We start from the raw sequence: 17,352 nt of genomic DNA, 5'->3' as shown, positions 1-17,352 counted from the left end.
GCCTCCTTAACGGGCAAAATCGACCAGAACGTGCAAAACAGAATTCCTCTGAAATACATCATCTTTACCATTTAATGAAATAGGCATGATGAAATCCCTTTGTGGTCCACGTATGCTTCTTGGAATCATCAGCTCGTCTGAGGACACGTAAATGGGAACGTGCTTCATCACAGCTTCATATGCCATTCCGCCAGATCAGGCTATAACTCAAAACCCCCATTCACACCTGATGGCAAACACCTACATAAATTGCTAGCTCACTGAATTTATTAGAGATGTTCAGTAGCAACACCACAGCTGAAGGGCCCAAGATAATATTGAACATAGATCAGTAAGGATCAGTTTTCAGCAAAGGGCCAGCCACGTAGGTCTTCATTCTCTACTGCTTGCCTAGGTCTGACACAGACCACCATTGGTACAGATCCAGGTTCACACTCTCAAGCAGGCATTTCTTTGGCCTGCATCTGAAACATCAATTTGACCTAATTCTGTTAAAATCTGATGTTTCAGGGAGATGCCTCATGGTACACATTCTCCTCTTCATAATTTTGTATAAGTAAATGTATGCAGGAGTACCGTGAAGGCAGAGTTTTTACAGAAGTGCAAGTAATAAACATGGCTTAGTGAGAGACATTATTTTGGATGATGCTTCTGCATTTTGAAATTTCACTCACTTTCTGAAAATTCACAAAGCCTATGACAGAAGATGCTTGTTTCCTGAATGCCGCCTCCAAAGCAGTGCTAGATACATTAGACAGAAGGCAATTCTGGTTGCAAGTCGATAATGACCTATAGGTGACCTTGGGTGGCTACTGTAAAACAGTAAGTAGCTGAATAGGTAATCTCAGTCTAGAAGTGGTTAAGTACCCACATCATCTATAATATGCCAGTCTCAGAAGCAGAAAAGGATGAATGGATAGGAAGCTGGTTATCTTATAGACCTTCCAAAACACTTCTCACAGTTGGTAATGTGGATTGCCTGTTGTTTTGTTAAGTAATGGAAATCTAGATGCATAGATTACTTGCCCCCTCTCTTTCATTGTGGTCTAATACCTTAAAATTAAGTCCAATAGTAGCTTGAAAAGAGGAGGAAAAGATGCTGCAAAAAATGAGCCTGGAGTATTTTATTGGTACAGGCAAATTAAAATTAGCGTCACAAAAGACACACAGGTTTTGATAAGAGGCACCTGACACAACGCACTAAGAGTACTATCACGATTTGAAATGTAGGACAAGAGAGAAGTTACTAGAACAGAGTCTTTAAACAACTGGAAACAGATTTTTTTTAAAAGCTAGAAATACTGCTTTTCTACAGAAAAGGTAGTGTGGCTATTATGAGCACGCAGACATAAACACCTTTTAGAAAGGCGAAACCACCATCAAAATATGATTGTAAGTGACTATGTAATAAAACCCGCTCCTTCTCACACATACATGTGCATTCATGCCTGGCTGCTTTTAATTTAAATATGAGGAAAGAATGGCAGTCCTTTCGGAAGACAGCAGCACAGAAGGTCCCTCTGCTTCCCTGATGCCACATGAGTTTACAGATTTCATCTTTTCCCTTCCAAGCTGAAATAAGTCTCAGAGGCTGAAGACCGCCAATGAATAAACTGCATTGCCCACGCCTGTCAGACTGTCTGCGCTCTGCTCTTCTCAGGCTGACCCTATTAGATTTGACTATTAAAAAGCAGCATTTGGGCCATGTCAGCTCTTGGGTGGGAGACTGCCAAGGCACACTTTCATGCTGCTGGTGTTTGAGAGATTGATAATGATCCCGTGTAATACTTTTTTCCCTTTAACTCAGGCAGTTCTGCACAGGGGTCAGTTCTGCGGTGCTACGTACCCTGCCTTGTAAAACTAAAATCCTGATTGCCTGTGGCCATTAAAAATCCCATGGCACTATTTACAAATATGCAAGCAGTTACGGCAGACTGGAAGTGGCCAAACTGATAGTGCTATTCTGCCAACATAAATCCTCCCGCTGTAACAATGTGGATTTTTTTTTCATCTCACAGCATAAACTTTAAAGTCTTGCTGTAAAATGCTCATTAGCCATCAAATACCTTTATGGAGTAGCACTTGCTTTACAATAGAGGGTGAAAGGAAGTTTGTTCTACGGGTTGTGAGACACCAAGGCTACTTTAGGATAAAAGATCCAACACATCAGTTTACTACAGCAGAAAATTAAGAGAGACAGATTGGGTTTTAGTGGCATTTGAAACTATCTCCCTCTTCATCTACCAACAGCTCTTCCTCTCAGACTGCCGGCACTGCTGTACTTTATTCTCCCACACATTGCTACAAGATGACACCTTGGATTTTTAAGTTTTCCCTGTTAATTAGACAACTTGTTCCACCCAAAAGGCTGGGAAGAAGCTGACATTTCCAGTTTTAAATTTGGCTCACGTTGGCATACCTTTCAGGTGCAGCGGGGTTTCCTCTACTTTGCCTTGAACCCAGCTCCCTACAAATTTCTCTGTGTGGTGGTTTGGACTGAGGAAAATTCCAGGCAGCAGAAACAGAATTGTCTAGATCCCATTACAAAATCGCTCCTAAACAAATCCATAAAAGGCTATGATATAACAATTCACAGGTCAGCACTGCCTGATCTGCTTTACAATTTGAAGGGAAAACACACATATATTCCTTGGCACAACGCAACTGGACAATAAAAGCAGCATCCCTTTGATCTGCACATCCTGTCACCATCTCAGCCCCCCTTTACTTCTTCCTGTAGCAAGGAGAGACCATCCAAGTCACAATTGCATCCCAGAAGCATGAAATACTGTGCTACACTCAGCTTGAATCCATGATTTTAAGTCCATAGTTTGAAGTTGGTTGGTGCTGGTCCCTCACAGTAAGACAGGGCAGGAAATGCACTCTGAAACAGGGATGTGGATTTGGCACAGCACTCTTCACCGAGCTCAGTGTCAGTTTTTCTAAATAAAGATGGAATTAAGTGGACACTTGTCTGAGAAATGTCAGCTTCAGAGAAAACCTAGTAAGTGAAGGTCTTACAGTTCATCAGTGCATTGTGCTATGTAAAGTGGAAAGTTGTTTATACGGTTTCCATGCATACACTTATTCCCACAGTTACATACTAATAAATTTTTCATCAACTTGAGGGAGAGAGATGAGAGAAACCTCAAATGCCTCATGCAGCTGAAGAGTATGCCGTTGTCATCTACCTGGGCACTTTCATCACGTGTTTTAATATTTTACAGCTTTCTTACAGATCCCAGTGAACTTTATCAAGCCAGGACTCTCCTCTACAGCCCCAACTTCATTTTACTTTACCTGAGATAGAAAAATGGATTTCTATCGTTTGGCTATAGAGAAGTCAGTGCCTTTCTTTTGTTCAGTTCAGCCTACGGAAATAATTGCATCTCTTTCAGAAAGAGGACAAAGAGTATTCAGTGAAAGGCACTTTGAAATTGTATTGCCTGTTTTTGAGTTACTGTTCTGAGAGCCTGATGCAGAAGCAAGCAAATTCAAAAGCTTCTCAGTTTCAACAGTCTTTGCATCAGGTTCTAAAGGGTTATTCTTTACGCTCCTTCTAATGCTGTGTCATACTCAGACTGCAGAGCCAAAACAGAACAGAGTTTATGCATTTGGCTTTGAATATAGAACGGGATCTTAATTAGCATTCACATTCAGCTTAATTCCAGCCACAGAAAGTTTTTTATCATTAATAGAGGAGCAAAAGGTAAGCCGATGCATATCACTTCTCTAAATCTCATCCATATATCTCTCTGATGGAAGAACTGGTCCATACACTACCATCGGTACACGTAATTAGTGGCAGCATGCACAAAGAGGTATAGCCTAACTAGATGCTGGAAAAATATGTGAACCAGTTATCTGTATATAGAAGTGCATGAAAAAATACTAGAGAGTAGCATGATTATATCCGGGTGCCTCTGCTATAAAAAGCACTTGTATTACCCTTACTTCTCTGAATAAATTCAAATGACAGCCCCATTTCATTTCTTCATTCAGTCTGGAGGCCAGATGGCATTAGAATCATTTACTTCACCTTGTTGTGCTTAATTACTACAATCAACACACTATTTTCCAAATTAATCATAACAAAGTAATTTCATTAGTAACACAGCAGGCTGTTGAATTATTAGCATCATAACAGTTTGCAAACAATTAAACTTTATTTGAACCTTAAAAATTTGCAGAGTAGAACATTATTGTAAGATCTAATGGCAGTATAGTACAAATCCAGAACAGAGCAAATAATCAAGTAAAACACTGTACAAAATATGACTTAGAATCACCTTTTAAAAAATTAGCTGTCTTACTGTTCACAGAAAGGCAAGTGCAACCTAAGCAAACAAAGAGAATAAAGCAATTAGCATTTTCTAGCATTGAGTTTTATTTAAGGTATAGTAAGGGAGATTTTCTTATCCAAAAAAGGTTATGGTATTTGCTCAGATATAAAGTAAACAATTCATCCATCCATGGTCCATTGCTGGTTTATTCCCTGACACTTCGCGTGAGTTTCAAGACATCTTTCAGGTTTTGAATTTTAAAGCAGTTTGTTTACTCCCTCCCATATGTACTAAGAGCCGGGGTGGGGGGGGGGGCGGGAAGCCCTAAAGGAGAACTACAGACAAAAGGCACTTTATTTCTCTGGTTGCCTCCACCCGGGAGCGAAGGCGCTCGGCAGGCCCGCTACTCATCGCTTGGGGTGGGACTCCCTCTCCTGGAAAAACGGCAGAAGCGGCGCGGGGGCGCACGGAAGGGGGAAGGGGCCGGGCTCGGCCTCCTCCAGTGCTATGAAAATCTGCTGCCATCTACCGCCGCGGGCGCGCAGCGCAGGGCAGGGCTGGGCTGGGCTGCGCAGGAGCGCAGCGCAGGGCAGGGCAGGGCTGGGCTGCGCAGGAGCGCAGCGCAGGGCAGGGCAGGGCTGGGCTGCGCAGGAGCGCAGCGCAGGGCACCCCCTCCGCCCTCTCCCGCCCTCCGTGCCCCGGCCGCAGCAGCAGCATCCCCGCGCTGGTCCTAGCCTAAATTGAGTTTCAGGCGTAGGCACTTCGTCTCAAGGAGAGGGGGGAGGATTTACTCCCAAAAAATGTAGGTGGTGGTGGTGGAGGAATTTGGAATTACATAGTTAATAAAAAGACATTTCGGTGGACAGATTTATTATGCTGCCACGTTAGCAAGAGAAAGAGCTTTTCTAGCCGTGATATTAACGCTTCACATTCTGTACACAATCCACAAGTACACTTGATAAATTAAAGTAGTAAAAGATCTGAAGACTATAATCTATCATTTTAATGCTTCACTGATAACGTACAGAATCAATTCCAATGACTATCTCTTTTTTAAAAAATTACAGCAGAACTCTGTACCCCATTGGACTCCAGTGCACCATCAAGTATCATACATTAGCTAAAACAAAGCACAACATCTTAGCTTACTGAAAGGATCTAATTCTGAGTTCAGACTAACGTCACCTTTTAACCCACAGTGTTTCCAGGGCCCGCCTGAAGCGTAAACAGCACAAGCAGCTACAAGGGGACCTGCACAGGCTCAGCAATTCGCAGACTGGCTTGACCTGCCTCTTTGGCAGATTAAGGGTCTCACAAATCAAGTGTGTGGGAGGATTCAGAAAAGTTGATCTTGCATGCTAATAGTAAAGCACATCTCCAAAACAAGAGGATTTAAAGTATTAACTCTGTCCAACCCCTTATCCACAAGTGAGAGTATTTTAGTGTACCTTTTTATGCTTCAACTGATGCTTTTAGCCACAAAGTTCTGGATTTGACGCTACAACTGCAGGTAGCCGTTATTAATGCACATAGAGCTGAAGATGGCTGTTGCACAACATGTATCAGAAATTCCACATACCGACAAGGTATCCAGATTTGACTCTGTGAAAGTATCTGTACGGTACAGATAAAATATTTCACACTAACATGGATAAAAATATTTCAAACCTGCCATTTATCTCATGTTGACTTAGCAAAAATTGTGGGGTTTCATACGTTATCTTTTTACAAATGTTCATGTAATTCATATCTCCAGGTCCGAATGGTATCAGGGCAGTATTACCACACAGGCTGATTTAATACATCAGCAAAAGAGCCAAGCCTTCATTTTGTGGCACCAAAATATTAACTAACAATAACAATACTGAATATATGAAAAAAATAAATCATTGCCTAAAACATAATACAAAAACATTTGGAAGCAGAGTATCCTGAAGACTTGCAATATTACACATAAATTTCCCTTGATTTCTTAGGAAACTGCATAAAAGGTACAGCGAGCATTAAAAAGTTAATGCATCCATCAACTGAGCAACAGTTTTCTACTTTCAAAGTTCAGCTTGATTTTTCTACATCTGAGGAACAGGAAAACATAGCCAAATGCCTTGCAAGAACACAAACCTATACAGAGTGCTGCTTAAGAAAAGAGCAACAGGCACTATTTTGGCTGCTTGTGCCCCATATGTTAACTACCATCTATTTCATTTCCTAGCATTGCAATTCTATAAAAAGTGGCTAAGAAGAACATTTCCGCAGAATTTATGATCAATTACAGTTTTTAATGTTTAATATACACAAGGCAACGATCTGACTACATTCACTGAAACCACAAAACGTGTATGGCAGAATCTTCTTTCAGAGGCCGGGTCAGTAAACTGCAGCTGCACACCACTCTTGATTTCAAGTGCAGATTTCTCCTGATTAGGGAGAAGGAAGTTGAAAGTTCATCATTAACCAAAAAACCTCAAACATGCATATCAAACCCAACCCAAACATCTATCCCCTTCCAGAGTTTTCTGCACGGACAGATACATGCATGTTACTAAAGTAACAAAACTAAACTAGAAAGCACACCAATTTATTTTACAAAAAAAAAAATCTGGAAAAGGAATGCAGTTACAAAATACATCATCTTTTGTACACTGTGGTTTAATATTTCATACAGAATCCCAGAAAAAGTGCTTTAATTGAAACTTCAATATATTTCACCATAATCTTTATGTTAACAGGACTCCTACAAAAGGTTCCAGGAAAGAAATACTTATGAAACAGAGAACAAGGGAACATATAAGCCATTACAGAAGATTGGATTAAAATGTACTTACCCAGGCCTCTCAAATATCATACATCTCCATTATGTAGGCTTTAGGCACCAAGCCAATGGTTCCCTTCATTTCTCCTACCCACCAGCCAAATCTATTGTACTCCTAATTGAAAACAATATGCAATATTAACCTTTAGTCTGATATAAATGCAATAGAGTTTTGTATGCAACTCCTTATGGATGCTCTCTCTTATATACAGTTATAATCATTTCAACTGAAAATTAAAACATTTTATCTTTTTGTTAGAGGCGTTCACATGCAGCGTTAGGCAAAGAGACAAGTTAAAATTTAAAAAGGCCAGGCATACTTAGGAAAATTTCTTAATTACAGCCATGCTTCTCTATAACACCTACTAAAAATAGCTGACCTCCATCCCTGTGTTCATCACAAATACAAAAATCTTACCTTTCTATGTAATATCTCATAGCACAATGTTGACATATAAGAATCAGTGGGGATTCTTCCAGTATCACAAGGCTAAACTAAGACACTTACAATCAACTTATTTTAAATACTACTACACTCAAATTGAAGGGAACACTATATATCTAATACATAATCTCTTTCTACGGACAAAGTCTACTATTGCTTTAGGCTTGCAGAAAATTCTACAGCAGATCTCATGTCTGACAGATGACTAATGTACTTTTGTTTGAAATTTGTTTAGGCTTAGTGAGATAAATATGAAACAAACTGAATTATAATAGTTTAAAGAAATAATATCTTCCAAAAGCAATACCAAGTAAGAGTATTGTGGGATCCAAATTTAATTTTTTTCCTTTGAGGTAAATATTTTAAGATCAATCCTAACAGCGGTTCAATAAATTGTAACAGCTGAAATTGAACACACACACATATATTGAGTTACAAATGAAGCATTATTAAAACAGAGACCCCATTCAAAACTGAATGATTAGTAAGACAGAAATTACTTTGGAACAAACATGGAAAATACAAAATACACAGATAGCTCTGATAAGCAACATCTGCTTCCTGCTATGCTGCTCTTCTGACGAGGAAAGCAAAAGGCTGTAGGATTTTGAATTAATGGTCCTACTGAGATGCAGCTATTATTTTCACTGTAGATAAAGTTTTCAGTTATAAATAGTCAAGTGGAGCTTAAGGGTTAATGGAGTTTCATTAGAGCCCAAGCTATAATGATTTGCTGCTGGCATATTTGGCCTGGTGGAGAGTTCTCTAGGGTCCTATGAGGTGCTTAGTGTACTCAGCTCTCCCTGTGCTTAACTACGATGAAGCCCTGTTGATGGCCCACTTTCATGTGGGCCCAGGCTTTTTTTTTTCCTGTTGTTGCATTTTGCCCCCCCCTCCCCGCCATTTTTGTTTTAAACACGCTTGCATGCAGGCACACACACTCTGTTATATTTTCTTAGTGTGGAAGGCTGAACACCAGTCTTAAACATTTTCTTCCTTCTCTTCACAGTGAATTGGTGATTTAAAAGACTCTATCCTACCACCCATAAAATACCACAGTAAGTGTGATTTAAAGACAACCCACATAAAAAGCAGCAGGAAAACCTTCATTTATGACCCAAACACACAAACTAGAAAGCTGCAAAAATAATTCCACCTTCCACTGCAGAACAGACTGCTGGGGATGGGTCTGGTCTGAACGTCTAGAGGTAAATGAACCTGATCTTCAGTGTAAACTGCTCTCCGCAGAAGTTAAGAACCGCTCAAACTTTCCCATGGGGGTACACATTACAGCCTAAATCCTTAAAGGCTAAATAATAACCTGACGCTGAGGTTTATAATGTTCCAGATCAGCCTGTTTAAAAAAAAAAAAATCTGTGTTTTATCTCTCAATACACTGGTTAAATATACAAACTGGATTTCTAGACTGAAGTGGGAAATTGCTGAAAGGAGCAGTACTCACGTATACTACTGGAATCTCAGCAATAAATCTCCCCAAGAGAAAGCAACAAAAGATTTTAAGCTGTTACATGGAACTCATGAAGTGACTGACAAGAGTGATTAAGCAAGTTTTGCTAGACATCAGCCAAAAAAGCAAACAATACATGAAATGAGGGAAGTGGCTTAGTTAAACGGTCATTAAATTGCATATGACAAATGGCACAGAAAGAGCCTGTGGACTGCATTACCCATTGAAAATGTTCCACTTAGCTACACCACATGAACTTAGAAATAATTGTTTTTAAAGAAACAATTCAGATACCTCAAATTAAAATTAAAAGCATGCTGCTGTTTTGAAAACTTTCTGGGTTTTGCTACTTCCTAATACACCACTTACTGCTCTGGCATGAAGCTAAGTGAGAAGATGAAATGAATGTTGATGTAACAGACTAGTAAACTAATTTAAGGATTCACTGCAACCATTATACCATACAGACAATATTGCAACACAGAAGCTTTTACTTTACATTACTATTCTTTGCATGGGTCTCCAGAGCAACATGAATCCCGATTAAACTATCTGCAGTCTATAGAAGTCTGAACAAAAACATAACGCAGATACCTGTCTACCAAGAATATAAAAATTTAATATCAAGTTTTAGAATAATTAGATAGCACTCCCTTTTAAACTGATTAAAGTACAGGCATTTCTCTTTAAACTCCTAACTACTCCTTTCTGTCCTCAGTACCACAAGAGTGCTTACTAGTCGGGCAGATAAGCAGCCTCCCCCGGCCCTTTCTTGAATTCACATTTAAAATCCAAATTGATGTATAGTTTCTATCAACATTATAAACTCCTTCATAGCAATATAATTTAATTAATACGCTGCTGTTGTGAGGTCCCTATGTCTATTACTGCTGCATAAGATGTGTGGAATAAAAGTTTAAAGCCCACGTTAGTGGAAAATTATTAATATGCCGAAGGATATAAATACAGCTAGGAGTTTTATACAAATTCTTAAAGAGTTAGGAAGCATGGTGCTTTTGCAAGCATCAGCTTCAGATCTCAGGTACCACTGGGTTTCCATCTGGTATCCCTCACTGCATTCTGCTCTTAACATCACTGCTAACATAGGCAAGCAACTGTACTCCAGAAGGACTGATAAAATAATGAAGAGTCCTTTAATCTACAGGAAACCATTGTAGTCAATTTATAAGAAATATTGCATCCCTTTGTAGGATGTGTAATTATTTTCTATTAATCATGTGCTATAAAGCTATATTATGTGGTTATTCTGTTATCACTAGAAAGAGGCCTGCAGTCAGCTCCTGACAATGTTAGGTAATTACTAACACAAAGCTTCTTTCTCCTTATGTAGAAATGCTATCAAGATCCAGAGGTGCTGTGATGCTCACTGTATGAAAATAACTCTCCAAAGAAATTCAATAACTGCAGAATGAATTGCTCTGAGGCAAATAGAGGGATAGGAGAGGGGGGCAGGGCCAGATCCAGCTGCCCTGCAATGAGGAGAATGCACAAGTGTGCGGCCACAGCTCTGCCATGTGACTGGGAGCACATTTGCCATACCAGGCAATGCTAGGCAGGCGCGGGGGGAGGAAGGGGCCACTGCAACCCCTGGAAGACAAGCACCAGGGCAGTGGAATGTATTAGGCCAAACAGTACGAAGCAACAACCTTAACAAACGACCAAATGCTTTCTAAGCTACTTCTGTTTTCACTGTCTGTAAGAGTAGATATTCTTTTTTCCCCAGGAGAAATTTATTAACCAAAGTGAAGTAATTTCACAGGGCAGCAACGAACAGGTTATGACTTAACATTTAACATGCTGGCAAAACACTCTCTGTACAGCATGCTACGATAGCGGGGGTGGGGGGGGGCGGGGAGGGAAATCCCATCAGGGTTTACAGGCTCCCTAAATGCTCTCAAGTGAACACACTGTGAGCAGATGCTTCTCCTTGTCCCCATCCCACTAATTTCACTGCACCGATGTGTATGTACCTATGACTCCATGAGACTCTGATCATAGAAGTTCTTGCACTTGGCAAAAACACAGTAGGTAGAAATACACTGCTCTTTTTATAGGTATCTTTTAAATCCATGCTTTTTGTGCTATACAGACGAGCATTTTGATATGCAAGAAGAGAAAATGCTTAGATGCAGGAGGATTTCCAGAACAGTCTCTACCTTTAGAACAGACCCTCTGCATGAATGAGGATCTCCAGATGCTTTGCACCATATTAACTTCTACTGACTTCAGCAAAAGTTGAGAACATCTGGTCCTTGTGCAATTAGTCCCTATTGTTCAACACATATGGTATGTTTTTTGTGTTTGCGGGGTGGGTTTTTTTATTTGTTTGGTTTTTTAAAAAGCATTGCTGAAAATCATCATTGTGTTTCAATGCCTTGAAGAAAACAATGGAGTTGTATTTTAAAAAAACACAACTGAAGTGTGTGAATTCAAGATTTCTCCTTCCCCCTCTCAGTGGCACTAGAAGTAATAATAACTTACAGGCTGTAGATCTGAAAACTTGAAAAATGAAAAGCAAAACATATCTATAGCCTTGTTTGGGGTTAAAATAAGTAGCCTCTCCTATCAAGCTAAAGATTTGCGAGAAGCAGAGTGAAATTTTTTTTAAAGAATATCCTAGGGGGCAATTTCGGCAAGATAATATTTTTAAACACCTTTAATTCATCCAGGAGATTCAGACTAGCTAAAAAATTTTAGAACTTCCTTTGGTGTAATTGCTGAATGATACACTATCAGCCAGGGACCGTTTTTGGCACAGACCATTTTCTCTAAAAAGCAGAAAATGACAAATGTTTTACGTAACTGAATGAGACTTCTTCACAGGTAGTAGAGTTGTTTTAAGACAGCAATAAAATGGTCATCTTTAAGAATAGAAGCCTCAGATTTATTTTATGGTTGCGTTATTAGGTTTTATTTCCTGCAATGACATGAGGCAAAATAGACACCGATTAAATAGTTCCAATATAAATCAGGGTGAGCAGACTGAATTCTGAACCAAAACTGGCCCCTGAAAACACCCTGGAACTATAAAAAGGCCATTTTATTTTCCATTAGATGACACAATGCCAGATTTTTTTCTAATCAGGTAGGTAAATGCTTACGTATTATCAGTATGCAAACCAACAGAGTTAGAGTCACTTTGCATTAGTCTATCTTCACTGACTTTCCATTTAAAGGCCTTTGCTCTTACCTTATGTTTAGCCATATAGCTGGGTTTTTCTTCTGTAAGGAATATACCTAAACAAGCTAGGAGAAGAAAGTGTACCACTTAGTACTGCATTTTAGTTTTGAACAGAAGCGTTCCACTGAAGTGAATCTCCTAATGCTCCCACTTTCCCCACCTGGCTCACTTTGCAGAGCCGTCAGTCTCAGAGCACACACGCTACATTTCTTTCAGATGAAACTAAATTGGAAGATGCATTTGAATGTGCCCCAACCACTAATGTGTTCTCATTCCACAAAAACAGACTAGACTTCCTCGGACATCAAACTGCTTTGAAAACGCACGGTAGGGATGCAAGGCCCTCAGCACTAAGTGTTTTACTCTGCAAATCCACTCCTACTGGTACTCCCTATTTGTTAGGGTAGACATGGGCAGTATGGTCATGGAAAGAGGAATTACTTTTAGGTATGGATCTCAGTATGATGAGTCAGAAAATAGCCTGGCAAAAAAAAGAGAACAGTCAGGATTTTAGTATGCCTTTGAAATATTTTTGAAAAATACTGAATAAATACATTTTATGAGGATTATACAGATAACGTACAAAATGCTCACACTGATTATCAAACAGCTGCACTGTTAAACTGTACTTTATTTCATAAGCAGTAATCTGAGCTATGGAGATTTCTTTGTTTGTCTTTCCACTAAGCAAAAAATACAGGTTGAGATGTGAGCATTTTAGTCTGCCACACGGGAAATGTACAACCACTCAACCACTGAATAAAGGGTAATCTTGATACCAAGTTAACACTCTACTTTCATGGAAAATTCTAGAGCAAAGGGTTAAGTCATAGATGAGATTTCCATGGAACATAAGTACCAGAGTGAGCAGCATTACATTGCACTGGTGTGTTCTGAAATAATAACCGGGAAGGAGAATTCCAGTTTGAGATATAATTTCTGATTTTGAAGTAGTTTGTTGTTTTAATGGAAATATAAATATAAGCAAGATGGGAATTAAATTAGTTCAAAAGTTAAGAATTAGCAGTAATTGTACTAAGCAGGTGCCTGCTATCATCTAAGTAAATTTCCATTACTACTTGCATTTGGCTGATGAAACTACAGAATTTCCCATCACAAAAGGTGCACCTAAAGCAAACAAATACTTCAGGTGCTGCACTTGCATAAATTGTGCATACCAAACTTAAAAAAAAAAAAAATAGGGCTACCTCCACTCACACTTGTCTTTGTTTCTGGAAATTGATTTCTGGAGTAGAGCTATGAAAGATTTATAAAAAGGATTGTTATGTCACGGTTTGTTTCCCCATTTATCATATGGGCTTGAAAGCGAAGGCAAGCCTATAAATGAGCAGGAGTTAAGAGCAATCATCCTTTTAGAAAACAGGATGCCCAAGTATTGCATTTCTAATAGTCAATATTAACTAAGAAATCTTAATGAGTGTCTCTATCAGTAGAGCTATAAAAATGTTTTCTACTGCATAGCAGGAGAGGGGTATATAGTTTTCTGAAAGTTGACATGATTCATAGCATAAGTTGTAAAAGCCACTTGAATACTCAAGAATATTATAAATTAAAATTATAATAGTATGTCTTTATCTGTACAGATACATTGATAAATTCATCTGAAAAGTTAACTTTTTTTTTAAAGAAAAAGTTAAGAAGTACTATTGCAACAGTTCTGTTAATTCTGCTCAGATTAAAAACTCAGCTTTTGAAGGAAACTCTCAAAGGTAGAAAAACCTAGAAAAAAGCTATTGTGTTTTTTTTTTTCTCTAAGAGCCCATAGGACTGCTGCCACACAAAAGCCACAACAGACAAGTATTTAGCCAACAGCAAAAATAGGTTTGAATGTACCTTTAAAACTAGGAAAACATGCTTTTCTACAGTAATTACACTAGTCGGGCACAGGTATTTGTATTATTAAGAGTAGAAGCATGCAAACCACGCTCATTACACTAACATTGAATTTTGATGCTCCATTTAAAGAAAATTTCGGGGGTATTTCTTTGCACAATGCTCACCTATTTTAGGAAGTAAATGTTGTCAAACTGCAGCCTTGCTCATTCTTCTAAAAGGCATTCACCTAGAAACTCACATGTAACATATTGCTCCTCTTGCTTTATTTAAATTGTATCAATGCCCAAATTTGCTAAACTGGTTCATGATTACTTCTCTTGTACTAATGATCTAATTTTTTTTGAAACAAAATAGTCACTCTTCCCCTAATTTCTATACAGGTATGTGAAAAGCAGGTAAAAATATATTGCTTTGACATAATTATTACTGGGAGAGACAAATATCTATCTTATCACACTCATCAGAGCAAGCTTTACCATTTATATTTCATTATAAAACAAAGAACAATTACATGTTGCACAAATACGCTCAATACTTTGTTAATGCTTCACCCTTCCTACTATAACACCGCTATACCCGTACTTACTTCCTTATCAGCAAAATGTGATTTTCAAGAGTAATGTTCATACCTGGTTGACATATGATAGAAAGGCAATAAAGCCATAGCTAGGTTCAAGCTGAAGCTGAATTTATGACACCATTTTGGATCCGTACACATCGCCTCCTGTCAGTACCTGCATCTCTCATTTTCAACCACTAGATGGTGTGAAAAAATAAAAAAATTGCGAAGGAATCCTGCCGACTGCCACAAAATCCAAGTATTAATGTGGTGGGTTAGGAAATATTTTTTGAAGAAAAGTCTTGACCCACTTCAGGATGGTTAGGTTCACTGTTCCTTTGGTTATATTTTCACTTAGCAGACAAAGAGCTCGTAAATGATCAGACCTTGAAACTGAATCAAGTAGAGGCTTAAGATGGATAATTCTCTGGCACTTTTGCCTCCAAGGACCCTAAATTCAGAACTGACAGTAGTGGCCAACACTCATTTTTCTGAAAAAGCTGTAACAATCTAAGCGAAACGGGGCTGAATTTTCTGTGCTGTATTTTGGAGTAGAAATCATTCCCAAAGAGAGAGGCTCTATATATCTGGAGCAGCAGCAAGCCTGTTCCAAGGACCAATTACAGATTAATCACAGCATGACCACAAGACAGTTGATATACAGAGGACAGCTTAAGCTACTGTTTTTTGTTGTGCTCCATTTTTTAAATTAAATTTCTTACTCTTTTGAGGGAGGAGTAGCAAATTATTTTTTCACCTACAAAACTGAAGATTAAGATTTTATTAGTCCCCACACTGTACCAGAACAGCACAACCCAGAAAGAGGCCAAACTTGTACAGTGGACTCTGTCTGTTCATGGATTTTGGGGGGGAAGGGAAAGGGGGGAAAGGTAGTTACTTTAAATTAGTACCATTCTTCGGTGCTGTATAACTGTTTGAAAGTCTGCCCAGTCCAAGAGTGTTATCCAGCCTTTAGTAATGCAATTCAGTTATTAGTTTAAGTGACAATGAAATACCTCAACAGACATACATGGTCACATTACCATTAGTAATATATCTTCTATATTTTTATATAGGACTATCTTTCTATCCATAAATCTTAAATTTATTTAAACAGAAGCTGTTACATTTATTACCTGGAAACATTGCAGTTAAAGGTATCACAGAAGATTTAACGCAATTGTGACAAAACTGAAGAGTTTGAAACGAAGACAAACACATGCTTTTAGCTTTCATGCACCTACTTGTATATTTCAATGACCTACAGTATCTTTGGCATTAATTATCCTGAACAGCAATTACATCTGAGATATATATTCTACATATATTTTAAAAGGTGGTGTTTTTTTCAATGAGAACTTGAAAAGCTCAGCTTTTTTCTAATATATGGGGAAAAGAGAAATTCCCTTTGATGAATTGTTCAGAAGTAGACTTCAATGGACCATAAGATATATGGAGAGGTTTTATTTTTGTTGGGGGCGTTAAGGAAAAATAAGAAAATTAACCAGTATTAAAGTAGAATAAAATTTCAAGTTTATACCGCTTATCAACACTTTAGATGAGAGGAATTATATTTCTCATTTGTTTTGCAAACAGGAAAACAGTAAATTAAAAATTACCCAAACCTGTCACAGCAAACAAATTTGGAATCTGAGCTGTCAGAACAATTACAATATACATACAAAGATGAAAGCATAGTTCAAAAAAACCAAACCATCTTCTGTAGCACGATGCCCAAAAAGTCAGAATCAGCACAGTCAGGAATATAAAACAGGAAACAAAAACCATAACATACAAGATAATTTAAAATTCTACAAGGTTAACTTTTACAAGCAGAAAGCACATTGTCTCCCATTAAATCAGTTAACAAATGGTAGCCAAGATTTAACAAGTAAATAAACATGCTTTTAAGTTAATTCCTGTTACACTGCTATGTTTTAAATGTTATTATAGTTCATTTGACAAAATAATTAATTGCAGTGAATATCTGATTGCAAACAAAGGATCTGAAAGGGAGTGCCAGTTTCCCCCCATAGAACTGTGGGAATGTGCCCTTCTGCCACGGCTCTCTTTTTACAACTGTGTAGCCCAGTAGCACGCCATACCTTGCTGAGAATGTAGATAACGTCACCACGTTTAAATGTCAACTCATCAGGTACATCTCCTGTGCAGTCCCACAAACCTTGATAGAAATTGGCGTAATCGGTATTTTTTCCATCTGCAAAGAAAATAGCATCTAATTACAAAAGGATAAAGATTGAGGGACTAAAGTTACTCTTTAAATCTCCAGATACTACAAAGCACTTTATTAGCACACATTTCTTACTCCTTTTTTTAGAAACAGCTCCTTCATACCACAAAAGCAAGTGGAAAACAAGTTTAATATGCAAGCCCTTCACTGGCAAGTTGTATCACTTAAAGACATGTAGCTACAGGTTTTCAAAGCATTTTCCAGCTGCAACAAAGCAGCTACTTCTCTTCTACTAATATATTTCCAGCAAGCCATATTTGTACCTCAACTTGAAACTGATAAAATTGCTAGAATATTATTAATAATAATCTGTGAAAGGAAGCCAAAGTAAGTATTTTGTGATACGCTCCCCCTCCCTCTCCTGTTCCAACAAAACTAAATAACTTCTCTGAGAACCTTTGCAATAATCCTTGATTGTTCCTTCTGAAATATTGGAGAACTTGGAAACTGTTGCTGAAGCTGCATTTTGAAAATA

At 38.3% G+C, this 17,352-nt stretch overlaps 1 protein-coding gene across 2 annotated transcripts in view; it reads right to left on the bottom strand.

Annotated features, from left to right (window-relative positions):
- Positions 1-4,147: 4,147 nt before the first annotated feature.
- SKAP2 (src kinase associated phosphoprotein 2) overlaps positions 4,148-17,352 on the bottom strand; it is a 119,787-nt gene continuing 106,582 nt past the window's right edge. For both annotated transcript variants that reach the window (XM_064444379.1, XM_064444380.1), the window contains 3 exons: positions 16,732-16,844; positions 7,109-7,210; positions 4,148-6,700 (listed from right to left, as the gene is read on the bottom strand). In XM_064444379.1, coding sequence (XP_064300449.1) covers positions 7,118-7,210; positions 16,732-16,844 — 206 coding nt within the window. In that variant the 3' untranslated portion in view covers positions 4,148-6,700; positions 7,109-7,117. The remainder of the gene's footprint in view (positions 6,701-7,108; positions 7,211-16,731; positions 16,845-17,352) is intronic.

Source organism: Phalacrocorax carbo, chromosome 2, assembly GCF_963921805.1.
Source record: "Phalacrocorax carbo chromosome 2, bPhaCar2.1, whole genome shotgun sequence".
Classification (NCBI taxonomy): Eukaryota; Metazoa; Chordata; class Aves; order Suliformes; family Phalacrocoracidae; genus Phalacrocorax; species Phalacrocorax carbo.
Note: the sequence above shows the minus strand (reverse complement) of the source record. Positions and strands in the feature narration are given on the sequence as shown.